The 24,997-nt window shown below is 34.0% G+C and overlaps 1 protein-coding gene across 4 annotated transcripts; it reads right to left on the bottom strand.

Annotated features, from left to right (window-relative positions):
- Positions 1-1,044: 1,044 nt before the first annotated feature.
- On the bottom strand, positions 1,045-23,835 carry LOC100815563 (tRNA ligase 1). Of its 4 annotated transcripts, none has more exons than XM_014773094.3 (27): positions 23,495-23,835; positions 22,936-23,331; positions 22,261-22,311; positions 22,049-22,131; positions 21,667-21,766; positions 20,793-20,871; positions 20,086-20,209; positions 19,308-19,414; positions 15,367-15,495; positions 14,947-15,011; positions 14,416-14,580; positions 13,858-14,018; positions 13,692-13,723; positions 12,781-12,941; positions 11,422-11,501; positions 10,189-10,254; positions 9,737-10,026; positions 8,957-9,064; positions 8,576-8,673; positions 6,929-6,989; positions 6,262-6,338; positions 6,091-6,162; positions 5,935-6,011; positions 5,146-5,226; positions 4,302-4,404; positions 3,969-4,127; positions 1,045-1,793 (listed from the first exon to the last, which is right to left on the bottom strand). In XM_014773094.3, exons 1-27 carry the CDS (start codon positions 23,648-23,650, stop codon positions 1,404-1,406), a joined length of 3,471 nt encoding a protein of 1,156 aa, XP_014628580.1. In that variant the 5' UTR covers positions 23,651-23,835; the 3' UTR covers positions 1,045-1,403. The 4 variants fall into 4 exon arrangements, 2 of the variants coding, with proteins under 2 accessions (XP_014628580.1, XP_014628581.1); XM_014773095.3 differs by lacking the exon at positions 1,045-1,793 and adding an exon at positions 1,942-2,118; XR_005887148.1 differs by lacking the exon at positions 1,045-1,793 and adding an exon at positions 4,832-4,960 and having other exon boundaries at positions 4,106-4,127.
- Between the last annotated feature and the right edge of the window lie 1,162 nt (positions 23,836-24,997).

Below are 24,997 nucleotides of genomic sequence, written 5' to 3'. Positions count from 1 at the left end.
ACAGTAACTTATGAGATGACAATGTATATCATCAAACTCATTTTTTTATTAGAATTTTTAATAATTTAATACGCATATTTGATAAAAAAAAATTACCTACAACAAAGAAAATAAATACCTAAGGTTATATTTGACCTGATGTTTTATAATTACAATTTAAAATTAAAATAATCAAGTTGTGAAATCCCATTATCAGCTTCAAATAATTAGTTTGGAGGAGAGATAAGTTGCATTAAGAAAACCAACTTGCTAGAAAAATGAGACTCGTACACATGACTTTGAGAAAACGAGACGCACTCTCACGCGTGAATTTGAAGTGAGAAATCCATGCAACTCTTCTCCAGTTACAAGGATAAAGATGTGGCAATAACTGACCTAACTGTACACCAATTGTCATTTTATAAAACAAATGAAACATGAAATATTTTTCCATGGAGTATCTGTCACTATAATAAATGAGAAAAAATCTAATTAACAAAAAGGACAAATGATGTATTAGAAGTTACATAATTTATTTTTGTGAAATTCAAAATATTAATTTTCTTTACGAAACAAAAAATATTAATTATATTTTTTAATATAAAATTTTAAATGTTGTATAAATAATAGATATATTATTGTATATTAAGAAGGCAGATCATTTATCTTATTTTTTATTATTTAAAAAATTTATTTTAATAATTTATCTTTATAAACCGATTCAAAATAATCATTTCATCAGTTTAAGACTAACACCATTAATAATATTCAAATACTAATAACTTTTAATCACCACAAAACAAAAAATAAGAAGCACTCAACACAACATTGCTCCTCACAGTTACAATCACAAGCCCTAATCTCCTTTTTTTTTCCCAAATTGAACATCACACTAATTTCTTCAAAACCCACATGGACAGATTATAACAAGAATTTAAACTTTAGAGTTAAATGTAAAAAAATATAAACAATAAATTTACGCAACTTCAATCAATTTTACCATTAAAAATGCTATAAGAAAACTGATTCCACAGGGAAAATAAAATAAAGCAAAAAAACAAAAACTTGAAACAAGCAGAATTGATATAAAAAAAGTAAAAAGAGAGCGTAACATTGAAGCAAATAAACAAGAAATGAACTACCAGTCTACCACACAGATGAAAGCCCTCATGCTGAAAATTCGGCAATGAGACTCCAGAAACCATACTCGGCTTTCTAAAAAGCCTATATATATATGTACACAGTTCTTCAGGAGAAAATGCTCGCTCCTACAAAATTTTTCTCCATCATCTATCTTCACTAAATATCGGATCCAACTTGTATGCCAGCAAAGGGTATGATTTTGTTGAACAAATAAAAGCACATGACCACCTTAATTTCAGTTGGTTTTATTTTAGAAAGATGAGTAGCAAAAGGAATTCAACTCAATAAAAGTCGAGTGTGCCAGATATATTGATGGGAGGATTGAAGTCAATCCGATTTGCTTTCCCCTCTGCAAGCAACTGTGGTAACATGTTGGCATCCTTGGCTGCAACACCTTCGGCAGTCCACAAGGTAATATGAGGCCACGAATTCTTTGAAACTATCTTCTCACCTTCCACTGAGCCGGTACATGCTTCAAATGCAGCCATTTTATCTGTGAAGAGTAGCGCTGTCAACTCCACCGGCACCTTTTTATTATGATAGATACCATAATCAGCTACAGCTTTGATGCCATGACTTCTCTTGTGGGCAAGAGTCAAATGAGCTCGATTAACATTCTCTAAACGTTTGTCTTTAAGGAATTCGTTGATCTTGGGATTACTCTGCGCCAACTGCATATACATATTATTGCATCAGATACTGTTTCCTAAAACCAAGATAAAACACACGGATGTGATTTTTTATTTTTATATATACACAAATTGGGGGGACAATTGAGGTAGATGCAGACAAACAAGGAAAGTCAAGGGGTAAGGATAAGAACTGCCCTTAGAGCCCTTGTGGACGGTAATTTCCACATGGCATCTTTCAAATGGAACTACGAACAAAGTAACAAAGCCTCTTCGGGTACAAGGTAAGGCTAGTATCTCTCCCTCAAGATAGAAGTGAAACAGACGGTCTAATTAGGAAGAATTTTTGTAGATGCTATCCTGCCACCTACAGTGCAGAACTCAGTCAACATTTAGATAACAAAACTGCTCACTTCCTGTCAAGCCTCTTGATCCGTTGAATATAATAAGGGTATGTTTGGCCCAGCTTATTTTTTACTTAAAAAAACCTACTTTTAAATTTAAGTGAAAAATACGAACTTAAAAAAATGTAGAAGTTGTTTGTTCTTTTTTAGTTTTTTAGCTTAAAATTTCTTTCAAGTTAAAAGTTGTTTGGTAAAATATTTGAAAAGTTTTAGTTTTATTAAAAACTAGTTACCTCACCAACTAAAAAAAAGATAAATGAATAAATGTATAAAATTAATTTAATTTGCATGAAATTATTTTAAATGATAATAAAATAAATAAAAATACTGAATATAAATCTTTGAAACTTTTAATTTTTCAAAATGTCAAAAATTAATTTAATTAATAATATTTTATTTTGAAAATCCTCTGTCTAATTAAATTAGAATAGTTATACACTGTTTATCAATAGTTAAAATTAATTTTGTATCGCAATATAATTTGTTTATCACATGTCTAAAATCTAATTTATAATTTAAAAATACTTATTTATGATAAATTGTAATTAAAATATAATTTATATATTTAAAAGTATTGATTATTATAAATTTTATTCATATAAAATAAATATTTATCCTCTACCTAATTAAGACTAAAATACTGTATATTTTGATGAATGAACAAAACAGAATAAAATTTATATTTTTCGGTGATGAGAATAAAATTTATATAATAATAATGTGATTAAATTAATTTTTTGCTCTAAAGAAATAAAAAATATGAAACAGAGAACAGTGATTGAAAAAAGACAAAATTGCAGATGGAAGGATTCGATGCGTGGACATTAAGAATTAAGCTCCACATAAGTAATGTAAAAACTACACTAGTTAGCTTATTTAAAAGCTCCTTTTTTTCTATTTTTTCTTCTACAAAATTAAGAGACTTATTTTTTTAAGAACGTTTTAAAAAGAGTGTTTGACCTAGCTTCTACTTTTAAGTAGGAAAAAAACTAGGCCAAATACCACCTAAGATGGGTTTGATAGATATAAACCGGTTAAAGGCTTATATAGCTACTAGTAATTTTCTTTTAGCTTCTCCACCTCCCCTAAATTGTGGTCATCCTAGATAGAGGGGGTGTGTTAAAAGTCCCACATCGGATAGTCGCAGGCAAAAGGGAACATGTTGAAGTCCCACATCAACTAAAGATAGTGTCGAGATAAACTATATAAGAAGCAATCCTCACCTTAGAAGCCGGTTATGTAGAATTGAGTTAGACTCATAACCAACTTTCTGACAACTATATATAGGTTTATTGTCACTCCTAAGTGATAAAAGAAAGATGACGAGTTCTTTCTTTTTTGATTACTTTCCTTGCGCATGTATAAAACCAAATCCTTTCCATTTTTAATTTTCAAAAGGATTACTAATCCTTAACTTTCCGATCGCTATTGTTTCACTTTGGCATAACAAGTTTAAAAGTTTCATTTTGGACTTTTATATTTTCAAAATGTATCATTTTGGTTCTTTTTTAAAATTTAAAAATTAACAGAACACCAATGTTTCTAACGAAAAATTGAAAAAAGAACCAAAATGATACATTTCAAAAACATAGGACCATAATAAAACTTTTAAAACTTAATGTACCAAAGTAAAACAACAGTGAAACATAATGGACCAAAAGTGACATTAAACCCTATAAATACAATTACCCTTGTCATTCAGGCTGTGTTCATAGCCTTTATTCTTAAAAAGCAACAATAATGCTGAGCAGAAACAAGTTAGTTTTCAATTAACATACTGAATATAGATAACAAAATGCAACTATTTCCTTACTTTATTGAGGACGCCATGAATTTCAGTAACTGGCATGCTGAGAGCAGCAAAAACAATGGTACCAAATTTCCTCCTTTCAGTATCTGGTGGTGTGTACTCTCCCTTAGCAATGCTTCTCAATTGTTCCAACACTTGCTTGACAGCAAACTCAAATGGAACCTGCAGATGTTTTGAGGGAAAACAAAAGCACTTTAGAGCATAATTGTAGATTTTAAAAACAATCACTGACATTCCCTAATGCCTAGTAAAATACCAATGTTATTATAATGTTAAATGAACAGAGTTCCTAACAGTGGACAAAACAACTGGGGGAAAAATGCTAGATGTACTAACCTGAATAGAATTAAAATACTCAGCATTTCCACAAAGAATATCCCGTAACTGTTTTTCCCATTTTATCCATTCTTTTGCGTAGGATCCTTTGGTAGACTCTAATCTATCACAATAAGGATCAATTTTAAGATTGTCTACTTCTCAGTTTACAATAAACACCTCAAGAAAATAGGGGCTAAATAAAGTAAACAAGAAGTCAAGTTGACAAATTGTAGCATTATGATTGTTGGGGGGATACATGGAAAAATTCCAGTGTACATTGTAGCACTGTGATTGTTGTCAGCCATCAAGATAACAGATATTACAAGTTACTCATAATTCAAGTCTTCAATTACATCTATACGAACACCATAGGATGGAAAAATTCCAGTGTGCATTGTAGCACTATGATTGTTGGGGGGATGCACGGGTGGCAATATACTACATACCGCCTAGGGTATTGGACCTTCCCAAGACTTGACAATTCAAAATGAAGTTTGACCAATAACTGAATTAAAGACATGAGACTGCAGTTTTGAGTTTTGACTTACAACACAAGCAAGAGAACATTTTCTGCAGCTTGAAACAAATCTCAGAACTTTAAGAGTGAGGTACTGAAAATTTTTCTGAAGCACTGGTGGCTGATGCAGCTAGGTGTTTCTTCACTTTTACTGTAAGTTCTACACATTTTAATCCGAATTACATCCCAATATACACTTAACAGAGATGAAAAAAGGTCACAAATCATATTTCTGTGGTTGTTGTAGCAATTACTAAGTCCACTACACACTTAACACGTTCTCAAAACAAAAATATAGAGCAACAATTTTCAAAGTATGCAACTGAAATATCATATAAAGCTGACCTTCCATGTCTCTTAGTGTGAAGTTTATATAGATCAATTCCTTCCTCCAAAACAGACTGCACTGGCTCAGGAAGGGGATTCCTGCACATGGCAAAAGCACAAATAAGAAACATTAGTGAGAGGACAGATGAATTCAATCTACTTCAGAGTTCTAGTGAGCTTTCCATTCATGAATCATTACGAAAACGGGTTCCAGTTATCCCATAACAGCAGTAAATCATCTGCAAATACTTATTTTGCAGCATAACAACGGCGAGGGAGAGTACAGGGTCTCATGACTACCTAGTGTCATTTTTTGTGTTTCAGTTTATCATAAGGATACCCACTGGTACTAATACCATACTGCTACTAGTATTTTCAGAAGATTAATACAGTACATTTACCCCCATTCAAGTGTGTTCTGCTCCGGTTTCTAATGCTGAGATATAAACACGATCATGATTATTCACCTAAAAGCTTGATTATGGCTTGGTCCTTTAGCACCACTGGCAAATCACATTTAATAATTAGTTATATTGTTCCCCAGCCAATTCAAGTACACCTTTCACTCTATCTCTTAAGAATCAAGATTCCCCGATTGGAAGCAGTATTTGAATCCAGCAGTAGTAAATTTCATCGGTTACTTTTCTCAATGTAACAGAAGTAAATGGATAATAACAGAAAGATTAGGTTACAATGAATACTAACAGGCCGTTAATTACTTTTAGAGCATTAAATGATAAGCAAGAAAAATAAATAAAAATATTGATACCAGTGAATACTGAATAGATAGTAATAACATGAAAGTACCTATCAGATTTCAATAGTGGCATCTTGACAAGTGACCCAAAACGCTCAATTAATTCACCCTCAAACTCTCTACGGTTCTGAAAAGCATTGGCAAAATCAGTTTAGGAAATATTAAAATGTAAATAAATTGGAGTAACAATAAAAGAAGCATTGTACCCTGCCCTCATAAAGATGATAAAACATTAGCAGCACATAGCCAGCATTTGGAGATCCTTTGTCAAGATTTCCCTTGAGAAATTGGAAAAATTCAAATAAATTCAGTGGAAGGTAATGAAACCTTTTGAAAGATCAGGGATCATATATCCAGGAAAACAAAACAATAAATACCGGATGATTGACTCTTTGAAGCACACGAAACATGAAAACAGCTAATGCATCAAGAGAAAATGGATTTGAATCAGTTCCTGCACAAAAAAAAAAAGAGTGAGATGAAGATACTAAGATGAAAATAAGTGAAGTTCTTCATTACCAAGAAGCAATGTATGAGATAATGAACCTAAAAATAAGTCAAGTTCTTTACTACCTAGAAACTATGTATGAGAACATTAAGCTAAAAATAAGTCAAGTTCTTTACTACCAAGAAACAAATGACACAGCTATTACTTATTGTAACGAAGCCAGACCACTGCCATTTTAATTTTTTTCACATTTTAAAGCAAAATAAATACTCTATTCGAGCAAGTTACCAGGGACTAAAGCATATCAAGAAAAAAGGACAAGAAAAAAGGACAAGCAAAATCTTCCAAATTTATGCCGTGATGAAAGACACGCAATCCATAGATTTAAAAAAGAAAACAAAACTGTTAGGATTATTGCTATTAGAGTATGTTAGTAATACTTGTGATATTGGACTTTAAGGCCTTAAACTCAATTATGTAGTTTGTATTTAAATATCCTTTTTCAAACAATTAGAAGTGACAGTATTTTCTAACTAAACAACAAAAACATTGACTTGGTCAATACAAACAATTCAGAACGGACAACAAAACATAACCTTCAGATTCAGCTACAACTGGTACAGCAGATGCCCTTGTTTTGTGACACATGTCTTCTATCTGCATATTTTACAAGTGTGACTAGGTTAATTTGTAGAAATTTTAATAAGTAGATGATACAAAGTTGATAGCCAGACAAAAATGATTCCAGAAGTAGACTAACAAATCAAAAAGGCAAGTGATTTTTCTAATTAAATTAGGCTTAAATACATTTTTGGTCCCTACAATTTAACGCTTTTTCATTTTCGCCCCTGCAATTTTATTTTATTTTGTTTTAGTCCTTTCAAAATGTGTTTGTTTTGTTTTTTGTCCTTAAAGTGCTTTAGATAATATTTTTTGCATTGTTCAAAACATTTTTTTACTGTTCAAAGCGCTATCTAAAACACTTTAAGGATGAAAAATAAAACAAACACATTTTGCAAGGACTAAAACGAAAAAAATAAATTCAGGGACGAAAATGAAAAAAACATTAAATTGCAGGGACCAAAAAATGTATTTAAGCCATTAAAGTATTACTGCAGGCCCTTGCAGCAGAATGCCCTGACCTTGGAAGGAGGCAACTGCCATCCCCCCAAACTTTCTTTGACTATATAATAAACAGTTAAACACATTACTAAAATGAATCCAATCGTATCAAAGTAATCAATCATGGTTTTCAGCTGCCATGGTATCACCACACATCTTGTTCTGGCAATGGTCCACTGTGGCCAGTGCATCTTGCTTTGCTGCTGCAGTCAGTGCAGACTGCAATTGCGGCTGCTACTCTATTTGGGGTCAAAAACCAATTTTGCCCCTGATTCCCAGTTCTTTTGGCATAAGAAGCCTTTTAGGATTTGAAACCCATCTCACTTGTTGAATTTCAGTGAATGCACCCACCTTTTTGAGCTTCCCAGAAAAAGTTTTATATTTCAGGTAGCCCAACATCTTTTCTGGACAGACCCAGCTGTTTTTCTGGAAACCCAGTGGTATTCCAGCCAACCCCACTTGTTCGTCCCCTCATGTTCCCTCTTCACAGATTGTAGTACTCTCCCTCCTCAGCAAGCATTTCAAGGTCTGTGCTGTGCTCTGTTCTGTTCTGCCACATCTTCATCCCTATGTTTCTCCCTCCTTGTGTTTAGACTATTGACGTTTGATTACTAATAATGAATACATCTCTAATTTTGAGTATATTTTAGCATTGATATGTGTGTAGTATTAATTATCTGGGTGTACGTATCATTTTCAGTACAGCAGCCATCCCACTGTAGTGTTTTTGGAGTTGGTCATATCATGCCACCTAATCACACAAAAGTTCGTCATGACACTACCCTATCCTGGCCATCCAAGATGAACATAAAATACAACCTGGAATAAGACTTTAGTAAATAGAAAAAATGAATGTCAAATCAGTGAAATACTTTTTATTGCTTTTATGTCAACCATATTTCTAATTTTAACTTGTTTCATCACATGAATTGAAAACATTCCAAGGAGGAGAAATCAGGCATTAATTATTAAATATATCAATTTTACCATCAAGAGAACAACGAAAAATACTAAAACAGGTTCTAATTAACAACCTCAGGGGACAAAAGTCAAAAGAGAAAAACACGGAGCAGGAAGAAATAAATTCAGTAAGCCATAATGAAATTAGTTAGAACACTAACAAGTCTCCAAACTTCTTCATTTGGGGCATTCTTGTCAGCAAGCATTATAGAATTCGGTTTCTTTCTGCGTTCTTCGGCCACTTTCTGCCAATATTTTCCTGTTGATACTCCATGATACTCTGTATTAGTTATACACGTAGAACTGACCTGATAAACATATGTACTCATTCAAAGAATAGTATGCTTTATGAAAACCTAATTTAAGGTATCTATCACTGTTTAATCAGTTAATTGTAAAAAGTAGATAATAGTTCTACTGAACATTTACAACTTTTATATATAAGAGCACTGGAGCAGTGGGATACATAAAATGGATCTGAATCATGTTAAGAACCTCTGCAATTTAAGCACCATTTTAAACAATCTTAGAAGAAAATCTACCTTTAATTAGATCACCCATGAGACTATGAACTGGTCGATCATCTCCTAATCCTCCTTGGTCATTTAGCAATTCTTTGCAAAGGGCAGACTTAGCACAACCAGGTATTCCTGGAAGAAGGGTGAAATCCCTTAAAGATTAGTCATAAACACTAAAAACACAAGCACACGCACACATGCACACACACACACACAAGGCTGCATAACTGTATTAAAGGAAATTGTGCTAAATATGAGCAAAAACTATATCAACACCAAAATCAATTATGCCTAAAGTACACCCACAAGATTCAACAAAAAAAATAGTGCAAAAGCTCCAGTGTAAACCTCATTAAAACAACGTAACACCAATAAGCCATATTTGAAGGGGCACATTAATTTCATTGATTAATCAAAGTCTCAAACAAAGAAACTAAACTAGTAAGTTAACTCCAAATCATTGTTCTTGAAGGGGCACATTAATTTCATTGATTCTGTCCTATCCCATGACCACATTAATTTCATTAAACACTGACAGGAGATTGTTTCCCACACACCATAAGAGTTCATGGAATAGAAAAGCAGCCAATCCATGAACTTACAGGCATTTTGCATTGCTTCAAGCCTTCACCCACTTTAGTATAACTGGTGGCCACCTATTCTAAATGCTCACATTTAAAACCTTGTTTATACTTCTAATTACTCAATTTAAGGTCTCTTGATCTTCAGTGGTATTGAAGATGGTGACCAGGCAAATGTGAATCTAATTGTTGGGAATGACTACAAGCATAGTATAAGAATTACCGGGAAAGAATACAATCAACCCTTCATATTTTGGAACTGTGTCCTTGACTGAGATATTAGGCCCTGGCAGTGCTATCTCCCGCTCTGCAACTAGATCACCTTCTTCATCCTGGCCTCCCTCGACAATGGCCAAGAAATCTTCAGTCCTAACTAAATTACCAGCAGAACCTATCAGCGCTTGGTTCTGTGGACTACGTTTTGCAAACTGTTCAAGAAAAGGTTCAGCTTCACTTAGATATGTTGATGATGACAGTGGCTTATTTCCACACTTCCTTCTTATATACACAGCCCTGTAAGCAGAGAAAAATAAAAAAAATCTTAACCAGATGCACCAACCAAAGTAGCAAAAAGAAAAATACACAGGCAGACAGGAAAAAAGTGAAAAAAATGACTCTAGCAGAAAGTCCAAACTCATAGTTAGGGGGCATCAGGAGGAATGATTCAGGAAATACCATTCATCAAGCATATTGCTAAGTTCTCTCTGCTTTGCTGCAGAGGTTCCCCATATTTTCATTTGTCTGCAAAGTTGAAAAAATGAACAAACAAAAAAAGTAATTCAGATTATAACCTTGAATGAGAAGCATACAGATATTGTAACTTACATCTTTCACATCAGTATGATTGACATTACAGAAATATCTCAAAATTCCCATTCAATATATTGCAGCATTAAGAACAGGTTGTCCAGCTAAGTATTGAATTATGCCCTTACAGTTATTGAACCAGAATAGCATAATTACCTAGCTGATGGATCAATAGGAAGATAATTAGTAAATGAAGGATGGGATACACCGTAGATTTAAGATTAATGAAGGCTTTATTTTTATGGTTTGTTAAAAATTGTTCTAAAAACATATTTTTTGGGAGTTGGATCATAGCAAACACATTTTGTGTAGCAGAAAAAAGGACAAAATCAAATTAAGAATTAGACTACTAATAACCTTCAAGCACATTTTGGTAGTTGTGGAAAGTTCTGATAAGACCCCTAGTAAAAAAATTAAGACCTATGGGAGGAGGCACAAGAGGTGCGATGCACAGGATCAGAATCAGGAGAGAGAAAAGCCTAACTAATTTGCCTACCTGGCAGTGGTGGTGTGGGGTGTGCACAAGTTGTGTGGAGAAAGAAAGAATGGAAATATAAGTGGATGGGTGAGAGAGGGGAAGGGGGGTGGAATTCTGTTAAGCTTGGGAGAGAATTGGGCACTCTCGAATTTGCCCTGTTATCATTTTGTCTTCTGTTGTTCTTATTGTAATCCTCCATACCAAGACTGAATCTCTGATACAGACTGGGATTTCCGTTATTAATACTATTGGAGTTCATTGTATTGATATAATATATCTTGAGTCTTATCAACATCAAAATTCAAAAAGCCTTTCTATCAAGTTGTTGTTTCTTTATGAAGCCACTGTTCATGCCTAATAAACTGCCCTGGACCTAATAGAACAGTCACATAGCAAACACATTCATGCAGTGGAAAGGGTGATGCTGATGAATAAAGTGCCCAACTGTCAACACATACACATCAATCTCAAACCTCAACCATGAAAATGTAACTGGAAAACGTATATGAAATATTATATGCTGTTAGCGAATCATCCAGAGTTAAACTTGTGAAAATATAGCAAAGCTAAAATCCTCTAAAAACTAGATTCCAGGTCTCAAGTGCAAGAAACACATAATTTACCTGAGGTAATAAGCCTTGTAAGCACCTGGACCTTCTTTGAACAGAATTGACAAGCCATTTCGAATGAGAAAGGTTCGCAACTGGGACAGAGATCCAAAATAAGAATAAGAATAAAGCATAGCTATTAGATTCTTATGATTCATAGTTCAAATCCTACAATTAGATATGATTTGGCCGCCTATCAATTCATATAAAACGAATGTCAATCTCAAATGAATTTTACGATACATGAATAAATCAATGCAATTTCCTATCATCGCTATGAATTGCATAATTCAGTAATTCATTTTTTTTTCTTTTTTTCTACTTTTCTTGCACCAATTGTCACAAAAGAAATTGAAAAGTCATATAAGCTTCAATTGTTAAATGAAAAGCAATTGTAGGGTCACTTCTAATATTATCCTATTTGATTATTCCACTATTTTATTTGTTACTCACTCATTCAATTCATACACTCTATTTGGTTATTTCATTGTTTCATTTCCATGATTCTAAAATAGAGACTTCAAAAACTCAAATATAACTAATAATTATGTTTTATGAGGCTTATGTTTTAGTTGTTTTTATCTATTTCTAGTATAAAATTATTATATTGAACACTATATATCATCTATAAGATATATTTTAAGTTATTTTTATCTCTAAATCTTACAATTGGATACAAATTATGATTCACAATTCAAAAATTAGCTTGGCAATTCACAATTTGAATCCTGATTTGATAACCTTGGAATAAAGCAGTTAGTAACTAATATTAGACATAATTACTGACCAAAGAGTCATTCCCAGTAATATCACAAAGAAAATAATTTTACAATGCAATTTCAAAGCAATTCTAAAAACTTACAGAAAACAAAAGGCATTTATTGGAAGAAAAGATTCCAAATCAGGACATGCAGATATTCTGAAAAAGATGTATGATGCTTCAAGAAGGAACGTGGATGCATAATTGATAATATTGAAGGTTTAAAGCATAGCATATAAGTGAACCCTTCAACCCTTCCCAGGGAACTTTTTCTAGGCTGGTATTTTGAGCACATTAACACATGATATCACCAATAGTTCCCACACACAACACATTTTAACATGGCTTTTCAGTTTCTCTATCATGTCCCAGACCTAAGGGCAGCATTTTTTTTAAAAGTATTGGATTACATAAAAATATAAAACAAAAAATATACAAGCTACATTTTGTGACTTAACAAATTTAAAATTATCAGAAAGAATAGAGACAGTATATTATAATCTCCAAAAATAGTTATAAATAAGATATGTACTATGTGTACAATATCAACATACAATTGCATAAACAATATTATTTGATTGATACAATTTCATATTTCAAATATGGATGTATACCTTATATGTAAGAAATTTCAATTTGACCATTAAATTTGCATCTTCATCTGCAAAGTCATCTTTCCCAGAGCTGCTGTTACCAGTTTCATTTACACTGTTCTTAGAAACTTCGCCGGCTGTCTCCTTGTTTGCCTTAAATAAATTGATATCAACAAAAAAACCTGGGAACATTAAGGTGTCAGAAACTTGTATGAATCAACAAGAATAACCGTTTGTTATTCTTAAAATTGAAATGTCAGCAATTTGGTTGCGTAGAAACAATGTTATTTTCCATCATGAGGTTCCCAACCTTGAATCTGTTCTTGAGTTGATTAAGTTTAGATCTTGGATTTGGGTAGGATTTTTCATTCTACTTCTATGAATGGAATGTACCCATTGGAATGCTTAAAGGGGTCGTAAGGAGTCAGTTTAAGGGTGTCAGCAAAGTAGCTAATATGTTCATTCAAAGGTATAATATGTTTATGTTTATGAAAAGTATCCACAGGATTAATAATTTATTCCAACTTCTCTACTGCAGCTTGAAAGAGCATATTATCAATGCATTTGTTAGATTTGCATATATTAAATATCAGAGTAATTCAAATAAATTTGGATGAATGAAACTTGTTTAGTGCTTTTGACTTTTTTAACAGGCAAAAACTAAGTAAGCAACTTCAATTTCAACATTCATGCTCCATAATCCATGAATAGGTTAAAATTGTCAGTATACATTTTCAATACAACCATTTACATCTCTCAACAGCAGCTATTAAATCCTGAATGCCTAAAAAAATAGCAAGGACCGGTACATAATGATAGCATAATTAACACTATAATCAATAGTTGCTCAAAAGGGACTGGAAACATTATGTTAAAAATTTCACATAAATGAATAGGATATTAGAAAATTGAAAGGAAAATAAAGTATTTACCTCGATACAGTGGCCATAATCCTGGTTTAAGCCTGAAAGTGCCAAACATTCAAAATTCAAAAGGTATCAACAAAATGTATGATATAAAACATTAGAAAGTCTCAAATTGAATTTTTCAGAATATTAAACTAGCTGATTATTCAAGAAAATCAGTTTGAAAATATACCTCATCTCTTTTTGGTATCGCCGAAAAGCAGAATCACTATGTACATGAATTACCATTTTATAGAAAATATTGTCACTTGACATGGCATCAACCTTGTGGAAGTTATGATAACATTTGAATGCAGCAGGGAAGCGTTTTTCCCTCATCAACCGAACGATTTCCTGATTCAAACTCAAATCAAAGATATGATGACAATGAACTGAATGGAAGACAATAAAGCATTTGATAGAAAAATAAATGGAAGCATAAACTGCTAGGGAAAATTAAAACAACATGTCAACACAAAATAAAAATTGGGAGGCCCTTTCAACCATTCAGGAAAATAGTAATTATTGGAAACTCTTCAAATCTAGAAAGTAAAGACTATTAGTATACACATTTTTCATTATACAGAAATAATCTATTAGAAAGGAAGATGTCAACAATGTAATGAGGATATTTATTTAAAAACAAGGATATACAAACTTGCTCATGAACAAAATTTGGCACGTAGAGTTTGTTGAAATTAGCATATTTCCATGTAGTATAAGGTTAGGATATAAGAAAGTCTAAACTGACCTGTAACTTTTTAGTTGAATAGTCTGCAGGATGGGCTTGTAAAAACTTTGAAAGAACAGATCTGTCCGCATTTCTTGAATGATAATCAGCACCATCAGTCCCAAACCAATCCGAGTAGGCAGGACAAAAAGAACTACCAACACTCTCAAGAAGTGCTTTTATTTGCTGCAAAAACATTCCAAATGACAATACTTCATTACCTTTAAGTCCATATAGATTTGTATATCTCATTTTTGTTCCTAAATAACCTTGTCATTTTAGTGCAGAGACAGACACAACACACTGGACAGAGGGAATGGGGAACCCACGTTTCCTGCTTGATAGGGTTCCACTGTTAAATTTTCTAGAATTGCAATGGGTTATAAGCTACATTGGAAGGACCCGTCCCATACCCTGTTTGATAGGGTTCCACTGTTATATTTCCTAGAATTGCAATGTGTTATAAGCTACATTGGAAGGACCTGTCCCATACCCACCTCACGAATTGCAATTGTACAACTTCTAATCAAGGTAATGCAGTTTACTCTGTACCTGCTTTTCATCAGTTCTATTTGCTGCACAAATTTCCCTTAGACTTGGTCCGGAATCAAGGGCCACTGAAGAAGAAAGGAAAAATCAGACATTATTTTAAATTGCTATATATACTGTGACTAATATTTAGGAGTTTCAAGAAAGTTCACTTGTAGAGGGGGGAGGGGTAAGTGATTTTACTTTAGAAAAAGGTCCCACTTGGCTTGTAATTATTGTGTTTCTCAGTCACACTTGGACTTATTATCAGTTCTATGATCTCAAGCCTAGGCATATCTAATCATCTGTCTTCAACTACCAAGCATATATGACATAGCATAAAATGAATATATTGATCAATAAACAACAAGAATTAACAAGGCCATCAACTAAGAAAATCATAGAATACCAGGCACACAATATTTAGAGAATCAATAAGCATACCTCCATCAGCAGGTGGAGGAGGAAATTCTTTCAAAGTTTTCTCTATATGGTTTGAGCTGTCGTGACTTACAAGACGAGCCACAAGACCCTCTAAAATTTCACCTTGGGCTTTTACATGGTCTTTCGAACCTGCAGTTATAAAATCACAAGTAAATACACAAAGATTTTGACAAGTAGTTCACACAGAATTCAGTAGTTAAAAGAGACTAACAATTAAAAAAATGAAATACTGAAATTAACAAAACACAGTGGACTGAGATCGAAACAAGAACACAAAAACTATAAACCTACTTCCTTTCAAAATGTTGTTACATAAGATCAAAATTCAAAATATAAGTAGGTATCAGTTCTTAAATTCCTTTTTCTGATAGAAGCAGCAAATATAACCACTAGTCGCAAACCACCAGAAGTTCACTTCAGAAAGATATTGCTTGTCTATGGTAGAAGGTAAAAAAAGTGGGAGTGAGACCAGAAGGTCTATATTATGGTTTTGAGGACAGGCATAAAACTACCAAGGTACTGTTTGTGCCATAAGTTGTGGTTCAGCAACCAGTGTATAAAAATCAACAATAAAGATGGTAAGATCACAAAGTCAAATTTATGGCATCAAGAGTGCTCATGAACTAGTCATATCCCTCCATCCCTTTTAGGGCCATTCATTTGTTTATCCAATGAGCCAACATATTCTTCCCTAGGTAATCATTTCAAATGACTTTCAATCAAATACCATTTGTTCAAATATAACAATTCATGTAAACGAATCTCAGAAGAGAGAAAAACACTAACAGAATTGAGGTGAAAGATTGTATATTCAACCCAAATGATAATCAGTTACACCTCAGCTTATATAGGCAGTTACAGTTGTAACTGTCAACTGACTCAAATCAGTAAGTTAACTATGAAAGAACAGAAAACCTTAGTTAAGCCTATACACAGTAGTTTAAGAAAATAACACAATAAATTGAGTAGATATACTCCTATACCCCCCTGCAAGCTCAGGAGAGGTTGAAAGTAAACTTCTCAGCCACTCTGAGCTTGGATCTGTATGTAGCAAAGTTGGAAGGAGTTAGAGCCTTGGTCAGAAAGTCAGCTTTCTGATCAATGGCAGCGACATGACTCACTTGAAGCTGCTTGTCCTTAACCTTTTCTCTGACAAAGAAGAGATCCAGTTCCATATGCTTAGTACAGGAGTGCATAACCGGATTGTGAGCAAGAGCAACAGTGCTCAAATTGTCACAGAAGATGACTGGAGAGTGATGATGAGGAATGTGCAGTTCAGACAGAAGGACTTAATCCATGTAACCTCAGCTGTGCCCAATGCTAAACTTCGATATTCAGCCTCTGTACTGGACCTGGCAACAACAGATTGCTTCTTTGACCACCAAGACACTAAATTGGACCCAAAGAAGATGGCTGCACCAGAAGTTGACCTTCTATCATCCGGGTCAGATGCCCAGTCAGCATCACAAAAGGCATGTAACTCAAAGGGAGGTCCAGTGGAGGGAGGAAGAAATTTCTAGCCAAAATTGATGGTGCCTGCCAGATATCGAAGTATTCCCTTTACTGCTGCCCAATGTTGTTCTGAAGGGTCTGACATATATACTGGCAGACTTTGTTGACAGAGAAGCTGATTTCTGGGCGAGTAATAGTGGCATACTGCAAGGCTACCACATTGGATCTGTAGAGTGTGGGATCAGGGAAAGGCTCATACCCTGATTTGGTTAACTTGCAGCCTTCAACCATTGGAGAAGAGATTGGATTGGCTTCATCCATGTTGGTTTTCCTCAACAAATCCCTAATATATTTTGACTGGGTCAGTATAAGAGCACCATTGGGCTGAGGTCTGACTTCAATTCCCAGGAAGTAATCAAGATTCCCTAGGTCTTTAAGAGAAAACTCAGTTAAGTATGGTGACTAGGGATTGAATGAAGGATGTGTTGTTCCCAGTCAGAATAATATCATCCACATACACAAGCATATGAATGACAGTATCTTTGAAATCAGTGTAAACAAATAAGGAGGAATCACATTTGCTTGCCCTGAACTGAAACCGAAGTAGAGCAGCCTTCAACTTATCAAACCAGGCTCTAGAGGCTTGTTTAAGGCCATAAATTGCCTTATGCAATTTACACACAAGCTGCTCGTTGGAGTTTTTGGTAATTGAAGGAACAAACAAGAGATTATTAAGGACAAGAGGAATTTTAGGATTAAAGGGGGAGACAAAGGATGTCAAACCTGAAGAGTTGATATTCAACCCTTGGCCATTACCAATTGTTATTTGATCAGGTCCTTCAAAAGGAGTAGTCTGATGAATATTCTGGGAAACATTTGTGACATGATGGGAAAACCCAGAATCTGGATACCAATTTGGAGAGGAGGTCAAAGTAACACTAGTCAGATTGGCCTGTGGAGGATGCTGATTCTGCTGATTCTGAAAATTGTTAGAATTCTGACTCTGACTTCGATACTGATTGGGATTGGATGAGGTCTGGGGATCGGTTCTGGTCAGGATATTCCATGGGCTGAGTAGGAACATAATCATCATTGTGCCTTTGATAACAGTAAGTTGCTTCATGACCATACGTGTGACAGCTCTGACACTGAATGTTTGCACAGCAACTTCTGCCACGTCCACCACTGCGACCACCGCAAGAGAAATTCCAGCCGCCGCCACCACAGCCACCACGGCCAACACCAGCGCTGACATAACGATTGCCTTCGTTGCAATTGCTGTAGCTCAAACCAGAATTCGACGAAGAGCTAGAATTACCGTGATCGACATTTGCTTGCGGATTAGAAGAGGCCGAGGAACCAGAAGCTTCTTGTGCAGAACTGAGACTGAAATTGGGGCTAAAATTAGGTTTAGCTCCTGCAGTGAGATTAATCAAACCAACAAATGAGGCAAGGGTTTTCTTGCGAGCGATGCGAATCGCATGTGCAAGAAGAAGAGTTACGACCTCATCAATGGACATAAACTCAAACTTTCCACTCACAAGTAATGAGCGATTCGAACTCGTTTGGTAATCCATCAAGAATTATATCAACGTGATCAGATTCCGACACATGCTCTCCGATCGACTAGAGTGAATCAATTATAGTTTGAATACCAAAAAAATAGTCAGAAATGGAACTGTTGTTGAGAAAAATGTTACGCAAATTGTTGCTTATCCCAAAAAAATAGTCAGAAATGGAACTGTTGTTGAGAACAATGGAGTAGAAATGTGTATGAAGCTTATCCCAAAGATGCCAAGCAATTTTGCATCTGACGAGTCGTGGAAGAACTTCACCAGAAATAGTGGACTGTAACCACGACAGAAGAAGCTGATCTTGTTGCTCCCAAAAGAAGAAGTAATACCAGCATTGCAATCGGCGATGGTGAGATGTCGTGGTGGAATTTGTAGTCCTGCGAGAAGATGATAGAGGTGATGACCTTTTAGCACTGGTTCAACTTGTTGACACCAGAGGAGATAATTGGAGTTGGTTAACTTCTGCGAAATGGAGTGCAAATATTCTTTGGCAGTGACAACCACCGCAGAACCAAGCAGAGTTCCACCATTCAACGGCGGAGGAGGGGGAGGAGGAATGGAAGCGGAAGCCATGAAAGAAGAAACGAGGATTGAAACGAGGCTCTATGATACCATAACGAATCTCAGAAGAGAGAAAAACACTAACAGAATTGAGGTGAAAGATTGTGATATTCAACCCAAATGGTAATCAGTTACACCTCAGCTTATATAGGCAGTTACAGTTGTAATTATCAACTGACTCTAGTCAGTTAGTTAACTAACTATGAAAGTACAGAAAACCATAGTTAAGCCTATACACAATAGCTTAAGAAAATAACAGACTAAATCGAGTAGATATACTCGTATATCATGTATGAGGGATAAGATACATAGTCTATCTAAACGATTCATGTTAATCTTTTTTTTTTTTTTTACCTGGTACAGAGATGTCTGCAATTTCATCAAGAGCCTTGCATACAGAAGTTGCAGTACCCTCCTCACATAAGGCATCATAGGCAGCGAAGAAAGAAGCTGCTGATTTTCTACATTTCATAAAGCCATGAAAGTGAAACCAAAACTTCTCATGTTCTTGAAGGCTTGAAGCATATTATATTAATGATAAAAATCCAAGTTGAAATGTATGAGTTGAAATAAAATAGCAAAAAAACACTGAACACATTTTAGTAAAATAATAAATTAGCTCAACAGAACATATTATATGGTTATTCAAAATATACTTAGGATATAACCATGAAAACAAGAAAATCAACCAAAGAAAAAGAACCATAAGAAACATGTGTCCTAACTTCTAACGTTCCTAATTACATTAAAGCTAAGGTAATTATGGCTAGACCACCCAAACAGTGCTCTCAGTCAAAATGTTTTACCGTTATATAAATAAAAGCTGGAGTCACAAACCTAAAAAAATCTACAAAGAATAGCAATACATCATACTTCAATCACAAAAAATTCCAAATTCAGAAACAAAAGGTTCGCATTTGGAAGACAGTTTGGTGCTTCAACATTGTAAGAGAATACCTTTTCTTACAAACATAAGTAGAAATATCCACTACTTCTGATGCAACCCTAGTCATTTCAGTAAAATACCATTTTATAAAACCAGATTTAAAAGAAATAACATATTTACATCATTTGTAATATGTTAAGTAATAAAAATCCTTCATTTTTTAATTAAAAAATCCTAGATGTTCACCTTGTTGAAAACAACCACACATGATTTGTTGGAAGGCGCCATTTTCGGCAGAAAGCAATTATCTCTGGAGTTGAATAGAACTTTGGCTTTCCATTGCCCAGTTCAGTAACTGCTGTAACTACCGCTGCCCAGATTAAAAAGAAAACAATGAATATGTGGCATGAAACAATTATATGATAAACTCCATATGAAATAAATCTTTGAACAGGAATATTAGAAATTGGAAGCATTCTTTGCTTCCTAATGCGGTAGACTATTTCCATGTCGAGAATTAACTCAGACATATATGTAAGAACTTCATTCCCTTTTAAACTCCTGGCCCAGGAGAAAACTATGAAACATGAAACTTTGAGTTACTAATAGTAGATTGCGGATCAGAAAGATACAGCAATTACTAAAAGATGTAAGACAGGTCAGGTCACACTACATGTAAAAAATATGTAATCATAGCTATAGCCTATAACCATACAGATACATACTCTATAATATCCTTACAATTCAATATCTGGAATCTGATAGCCATAAACAGATAATTTGACCAAAATTCAAAATAAAATTTTGGCTGATTTTGTCAAGCCATCCAGTAGTAAACAATAGTTTCAATTCTATTTTTCGATTTGTACCAAGTTTTTCAAATGAAGCTCAAAACACTATATTGTTCAAAATACCAAGAATTTCCTTGAACTAATCAAGTTAAAGAATTTTACCATAATCTTCTTGGGGACGCTGTCCATGGTCTCCAAGAACAGCAGTTACTAGCTCCATTGATATGCACATATGGTTTCTCTGAAAGGGAATATAATAATAATGTTCATTTCGTTGGTTTGAGCATGAATTAAAACTAAAGGTTAATAAATGCAGTAACAAAATCCTACACTAGTATCAATTTATAGTTACAAAGTGAATACCATTAACAGCCACATGTACTGAAAAATGCATGTTGGAAGGGGGTGAAAGACATTAGTCAAAATTATACACAAAATGTAAGTATGCCTAGATGCATAATCGAGAATCAGAAAACCAAATAATCATAAACCACATGTTGAACGACTGTCAAATTAGTCACTAGCTAATCATTCATACTTTTTTAACATCAATCCTGCAAATGAGTAAGCCCAACCAAAAAAAGAAAAAAAAATTACAGAGACTGGGCAAATTTTCAACAGATGAAGATTGGAAATTAATAAAGATATTCTAGTTAAGGTATCTCTAATAATTCTCCTTGCACCACAAAAAAATTTAACAAGGACACCCTGAATTTTGCCAAAAATAAAAAATAAAAGGTCTGAATGTGCACAATGTGACCAAATGTTTGTGTCTTTGTGATAAAAAAAATATAGCAATCTTTAACTAAATTTATTAGAACATGGAATATTTTTAACTAAAAAACTGAAAAAATTGGCAATTCCTGTACATTATTTTCTTATTTTATGCTCTAGATATAGTTGCAATGGCCAAAAATGTTTGCAGATAAAATTGATCCACCCTTGGAGATGGTTTTTGCTAACACTACCACAGAATCCTAGACATGCTATAAAACTGAATCCTTCTTTGTTCTTTATTTATAATTTATAATTTTACCTCAAGAAAATTATTAAATTCAGCCTGTTTTTTTGAAGCTTCAGTTCCCCAAGCCTCACGAAACATCCGTCCAAGAACAAATACACCAACAGCAGTATATCTGCTCAGGAAAAAAAATGGTATACCCAATAAATAACAAAAAATAGCTACATAAAACAAGATGATAAAGTAAAATGTATTAGGAAATATGGAAAACCACAACAACCATACTCCAAGAAAATCACTTGTATATGGATAAAAAAAAATTCCCATGCCATAATGTTTCATCATTTGCTGAATTACTGCATGACCATTATTCACAATAAAGGGAGAAAAGAAAATACCAAGCATAAGCTAAAAGAAAAGGGAAACATAAAGGAGGCAAAATCTGTGATGAGCATACATATTTCCAAAACTATTTTTTGCATAAGCTCCACCCTCATGACCCGCATACATAAAAAGAGAGCCAGAGTGTTTAAGTGAAACCTGCACAAGCAAGTCAATAAAATTAAATCCACCACTGAAAATCAATCAAATCAAAATTCATCCAACTAGTAGTTATGAACCCCAAAAAATATATAAAAACTTATGTAACATTAAGTACAATCACCATACCTCTAACGTAGCCAACCCTTTAGCTACCAACTCAATCATCCTTGTCCGGACCTACAGCCAAACAGAATACATACAATACAAGTAACAGTTATAAAACTACATATAATATACATAGGTAATTACAGGAAGGAGAACAAGAGCTCATTATCCCAAAGAAAACAATTATCAGTTGTAAAAAATTCCTAATAAAATGCAAGAGCCTGTGTTTGATACAGGAAAGTAAAACTTGCCTTTAATATTGTTTCTAAGAGGTTAGAACCAAGCATAACAACACATCATATGGATGTTGGGAACTCAGGATCATTGTTCTATTAGAGTCAACTTTTAAAAATCTTGCGATTCCTTCATTTGTGAAAGAACTTGTTTGCAGGGCTATTTCAGCTACGATAGAGAAGAGAATTTTGCACCAGAGAAATAAACACATCTTCCCATACCAAACAGAAATCCTTCAAGAAGACAAAAGTTCCTTTCTAGAATCGTTCATCACTTTATTCCATCCTCCCTGTATCCTAAAATCCTATTCTCCCCAAAACTTCCATAAAAACTGTGTTTATTTTGTCTTGAACTATCCTAAAAGGCTAAGATTAAACACATACTTCAAAGTTCAAACGTAAATCGCAGAAATCACGTAACACATTTCAAAACAGGAAAAAAATTGTGACAGAAAGAATATACCTCTTGATCCGACTTCTCATTTTCAAATTTAGGATAGAAAGTCGCTCTAACTTGTGCACGTGAGTAGGTGGAGTTGTCCACAGTAAAATTCTCTAACAAATCACCGCGAAATATCTTACTCAAACCACTACCACTACTCTTTTGCGTTGAAGCCACACTTGCATCAACTCCAGCTCCATTTTCAACTTCGGTAACAGTGCCTCCACTCGCAGTTCCATAAGATTTAGGTTTCCAAGTCGCAATCGAACCTTGCGCCACGGTTTTCCCACTGTTTTCGCCAATACTCAATCCACTGAGCTTGTTGGTAACAGTTTCCGCTGCGTCCGCCATAGCCGATAAGTGTCCCTCCGTTTTCGCTTTCTGTTTCCACTTCCGCTCCACGTGCGCGCCACTTCGCTGCAAAACAATCGATCATCGATAAAAAAAAAATTCAGCTCGTTCGATCGGAAAAGCATTATAAGATCATCGAATTTCAGCTTCGAGCTACAAATTCGAGAACGAAAAGAAAGAGAATCGAAGAAAAGCGATGAGTTCGGAAATCGGAAGAGGAATATAATACCTGATTGCGAGGCATTGGCGAGAGCGAGGGTGTTAGGGTGCGGTAAGAGTGGACGAAGGGGAGGAAAAGGAAGGTTCTAGATTTGAAGGTGGAGATAGAGGAATAGAGAGGGGGAGCGTGTGAGAGAGTGCAGAGAAACCTCTGCGGTGCCGACATTAAAGTGAGGACGATTATATAGAGAGAGTGTGTGTGAGGTTTGAGTTTGGGATTCGGAAATTGGAATTAACGAATGGGAAGAAATGGAGACTCGGTAAAGGGGTCGAGGTGCGGCGCCAGATGCTTCACGCTCTGCATGCCATGGGGTGGTAAGGTTTAACCGATTAAGTGAGAACTCCACGTGTTTGTTAAAATTATCATGACAGATAATACTACAAGTATAGATTTGTTTGGGAGAAAATAGTACTATGCAATTATTATCATTTATGGTAAATGTTAACCAATATCTTATAACATTGGAAAAAAAATTAAAATAAAAAAGATTTTTGGTGGAATGTGTAAAATAAGGTTGTTTATAATTTTCTTTACATTTTTTATATTTTTATAATAAATATTTTTTAATTCATTAATCAATGTACTAAAAATAGTTAACAAGACTTAAATGTCACAAAAGATGCCAAGGGAATAACCGTTTTGCCCGGTGTATGGATAGGAGTATTACTCATTTTTTAAGCGGAAATGAAAATAAGAATAGGTATCAAATTATATTTGTACACATGCACGTATATGTCATCATTACTTTTTTATAAAAAAAAATTATCACGACAGATATTAAAGATTTTATTATTATAATTTTTGAAAATATAAATCAATTAGTTTAATAAAATTCTCATAAAATTTATTTGGGTGAAAATAATGTATGCAACAATTACCTTTTAATTACATGTCATAGAAAATGTCAAGAAAATTTAATAGGCATTATCAATAACCTCGTATTCATCCATGAAAAATATTCATTTTGACCCAATTTAATATTATCCAAACTTCTTAAGCAAAGATACTCATATCAATATCCACCATCTAGTTGTGGCATAATCACCATCGTTTAAAATTCTCATAAAATATATTAAATTATAATTTTAAACTTATTTGATACTTTATTACACTATTTTATTTTAACATGATATATTATTTATTGAAAATATAAGCAGATATTTTAAATGTTTAGGTTACTCAAAATTTGTTAAGCATTATCAGAAAAATAATAGTAGTATCACATGATTTAACTATTATATTGATAAATTTTACTTTTTTTTACAAAAACTAATTAAGTGTCATTTACAAAATTTAGTACCTGATGTCAAGTCAATTTATACAGAGACATATTTCCAAAATGGTTGCAACCTTCTTGAGTAGGTTCGCAAAGAATTGATTACAAGAGTTTGGAAAAGTGCTTTACCCGAATTCATATCCGGTTTCAGCTGATATTTCAGACAAATATCTTGTGCACAATTACTCTCGTTGTTTCATCAAGAACAGAAAAATATAAGCATTATATCATCAAAT

Source organism: Glycine max, chromosome 11 (assembly GCF_000004515.6).
Source record: "Glycine max cultivar Williams 82 chromosome 11, Glycine_max_v4.0, whole genome shotgun sequence".
NCBI classification, from domain to species: Eukaryota; Viridiplantae; Streptophyta; class Magnoliopsida; order Fabales; family Fabaceae; genus Glycine; species Glycine max.
The sequence above is the reverse complement of the archived record's forward strand: the minus strand, read 5'-3'. Positions and strand labels throughout refer to the sequence as shown.

Bases quoted from the DNA above. Each gene is read 5' to 3' on its own strand.
- LOC100815563 (XM_014773094.3), bottom strand. From the start codon at position 23,650: ATGTCGGCACCGCAGAGGTTTCTCTGCACTCTCTCACACGCTCCCCCT. The intron at 11,502-12,780 runs GTATACATCCAT...TCTCTGTCCCAG, and splicing joins TGAAATTTCTTACATATAAG to TTGCGAACCTTTCTCATTCG. The intron at 6,990-8,575 runs GTTAGTGTTCTA...TAAAATATGCAG, and splicing joins ATGAAGAAGTTTGGAGACTT to ATAGAAGACATGTGTCACAA.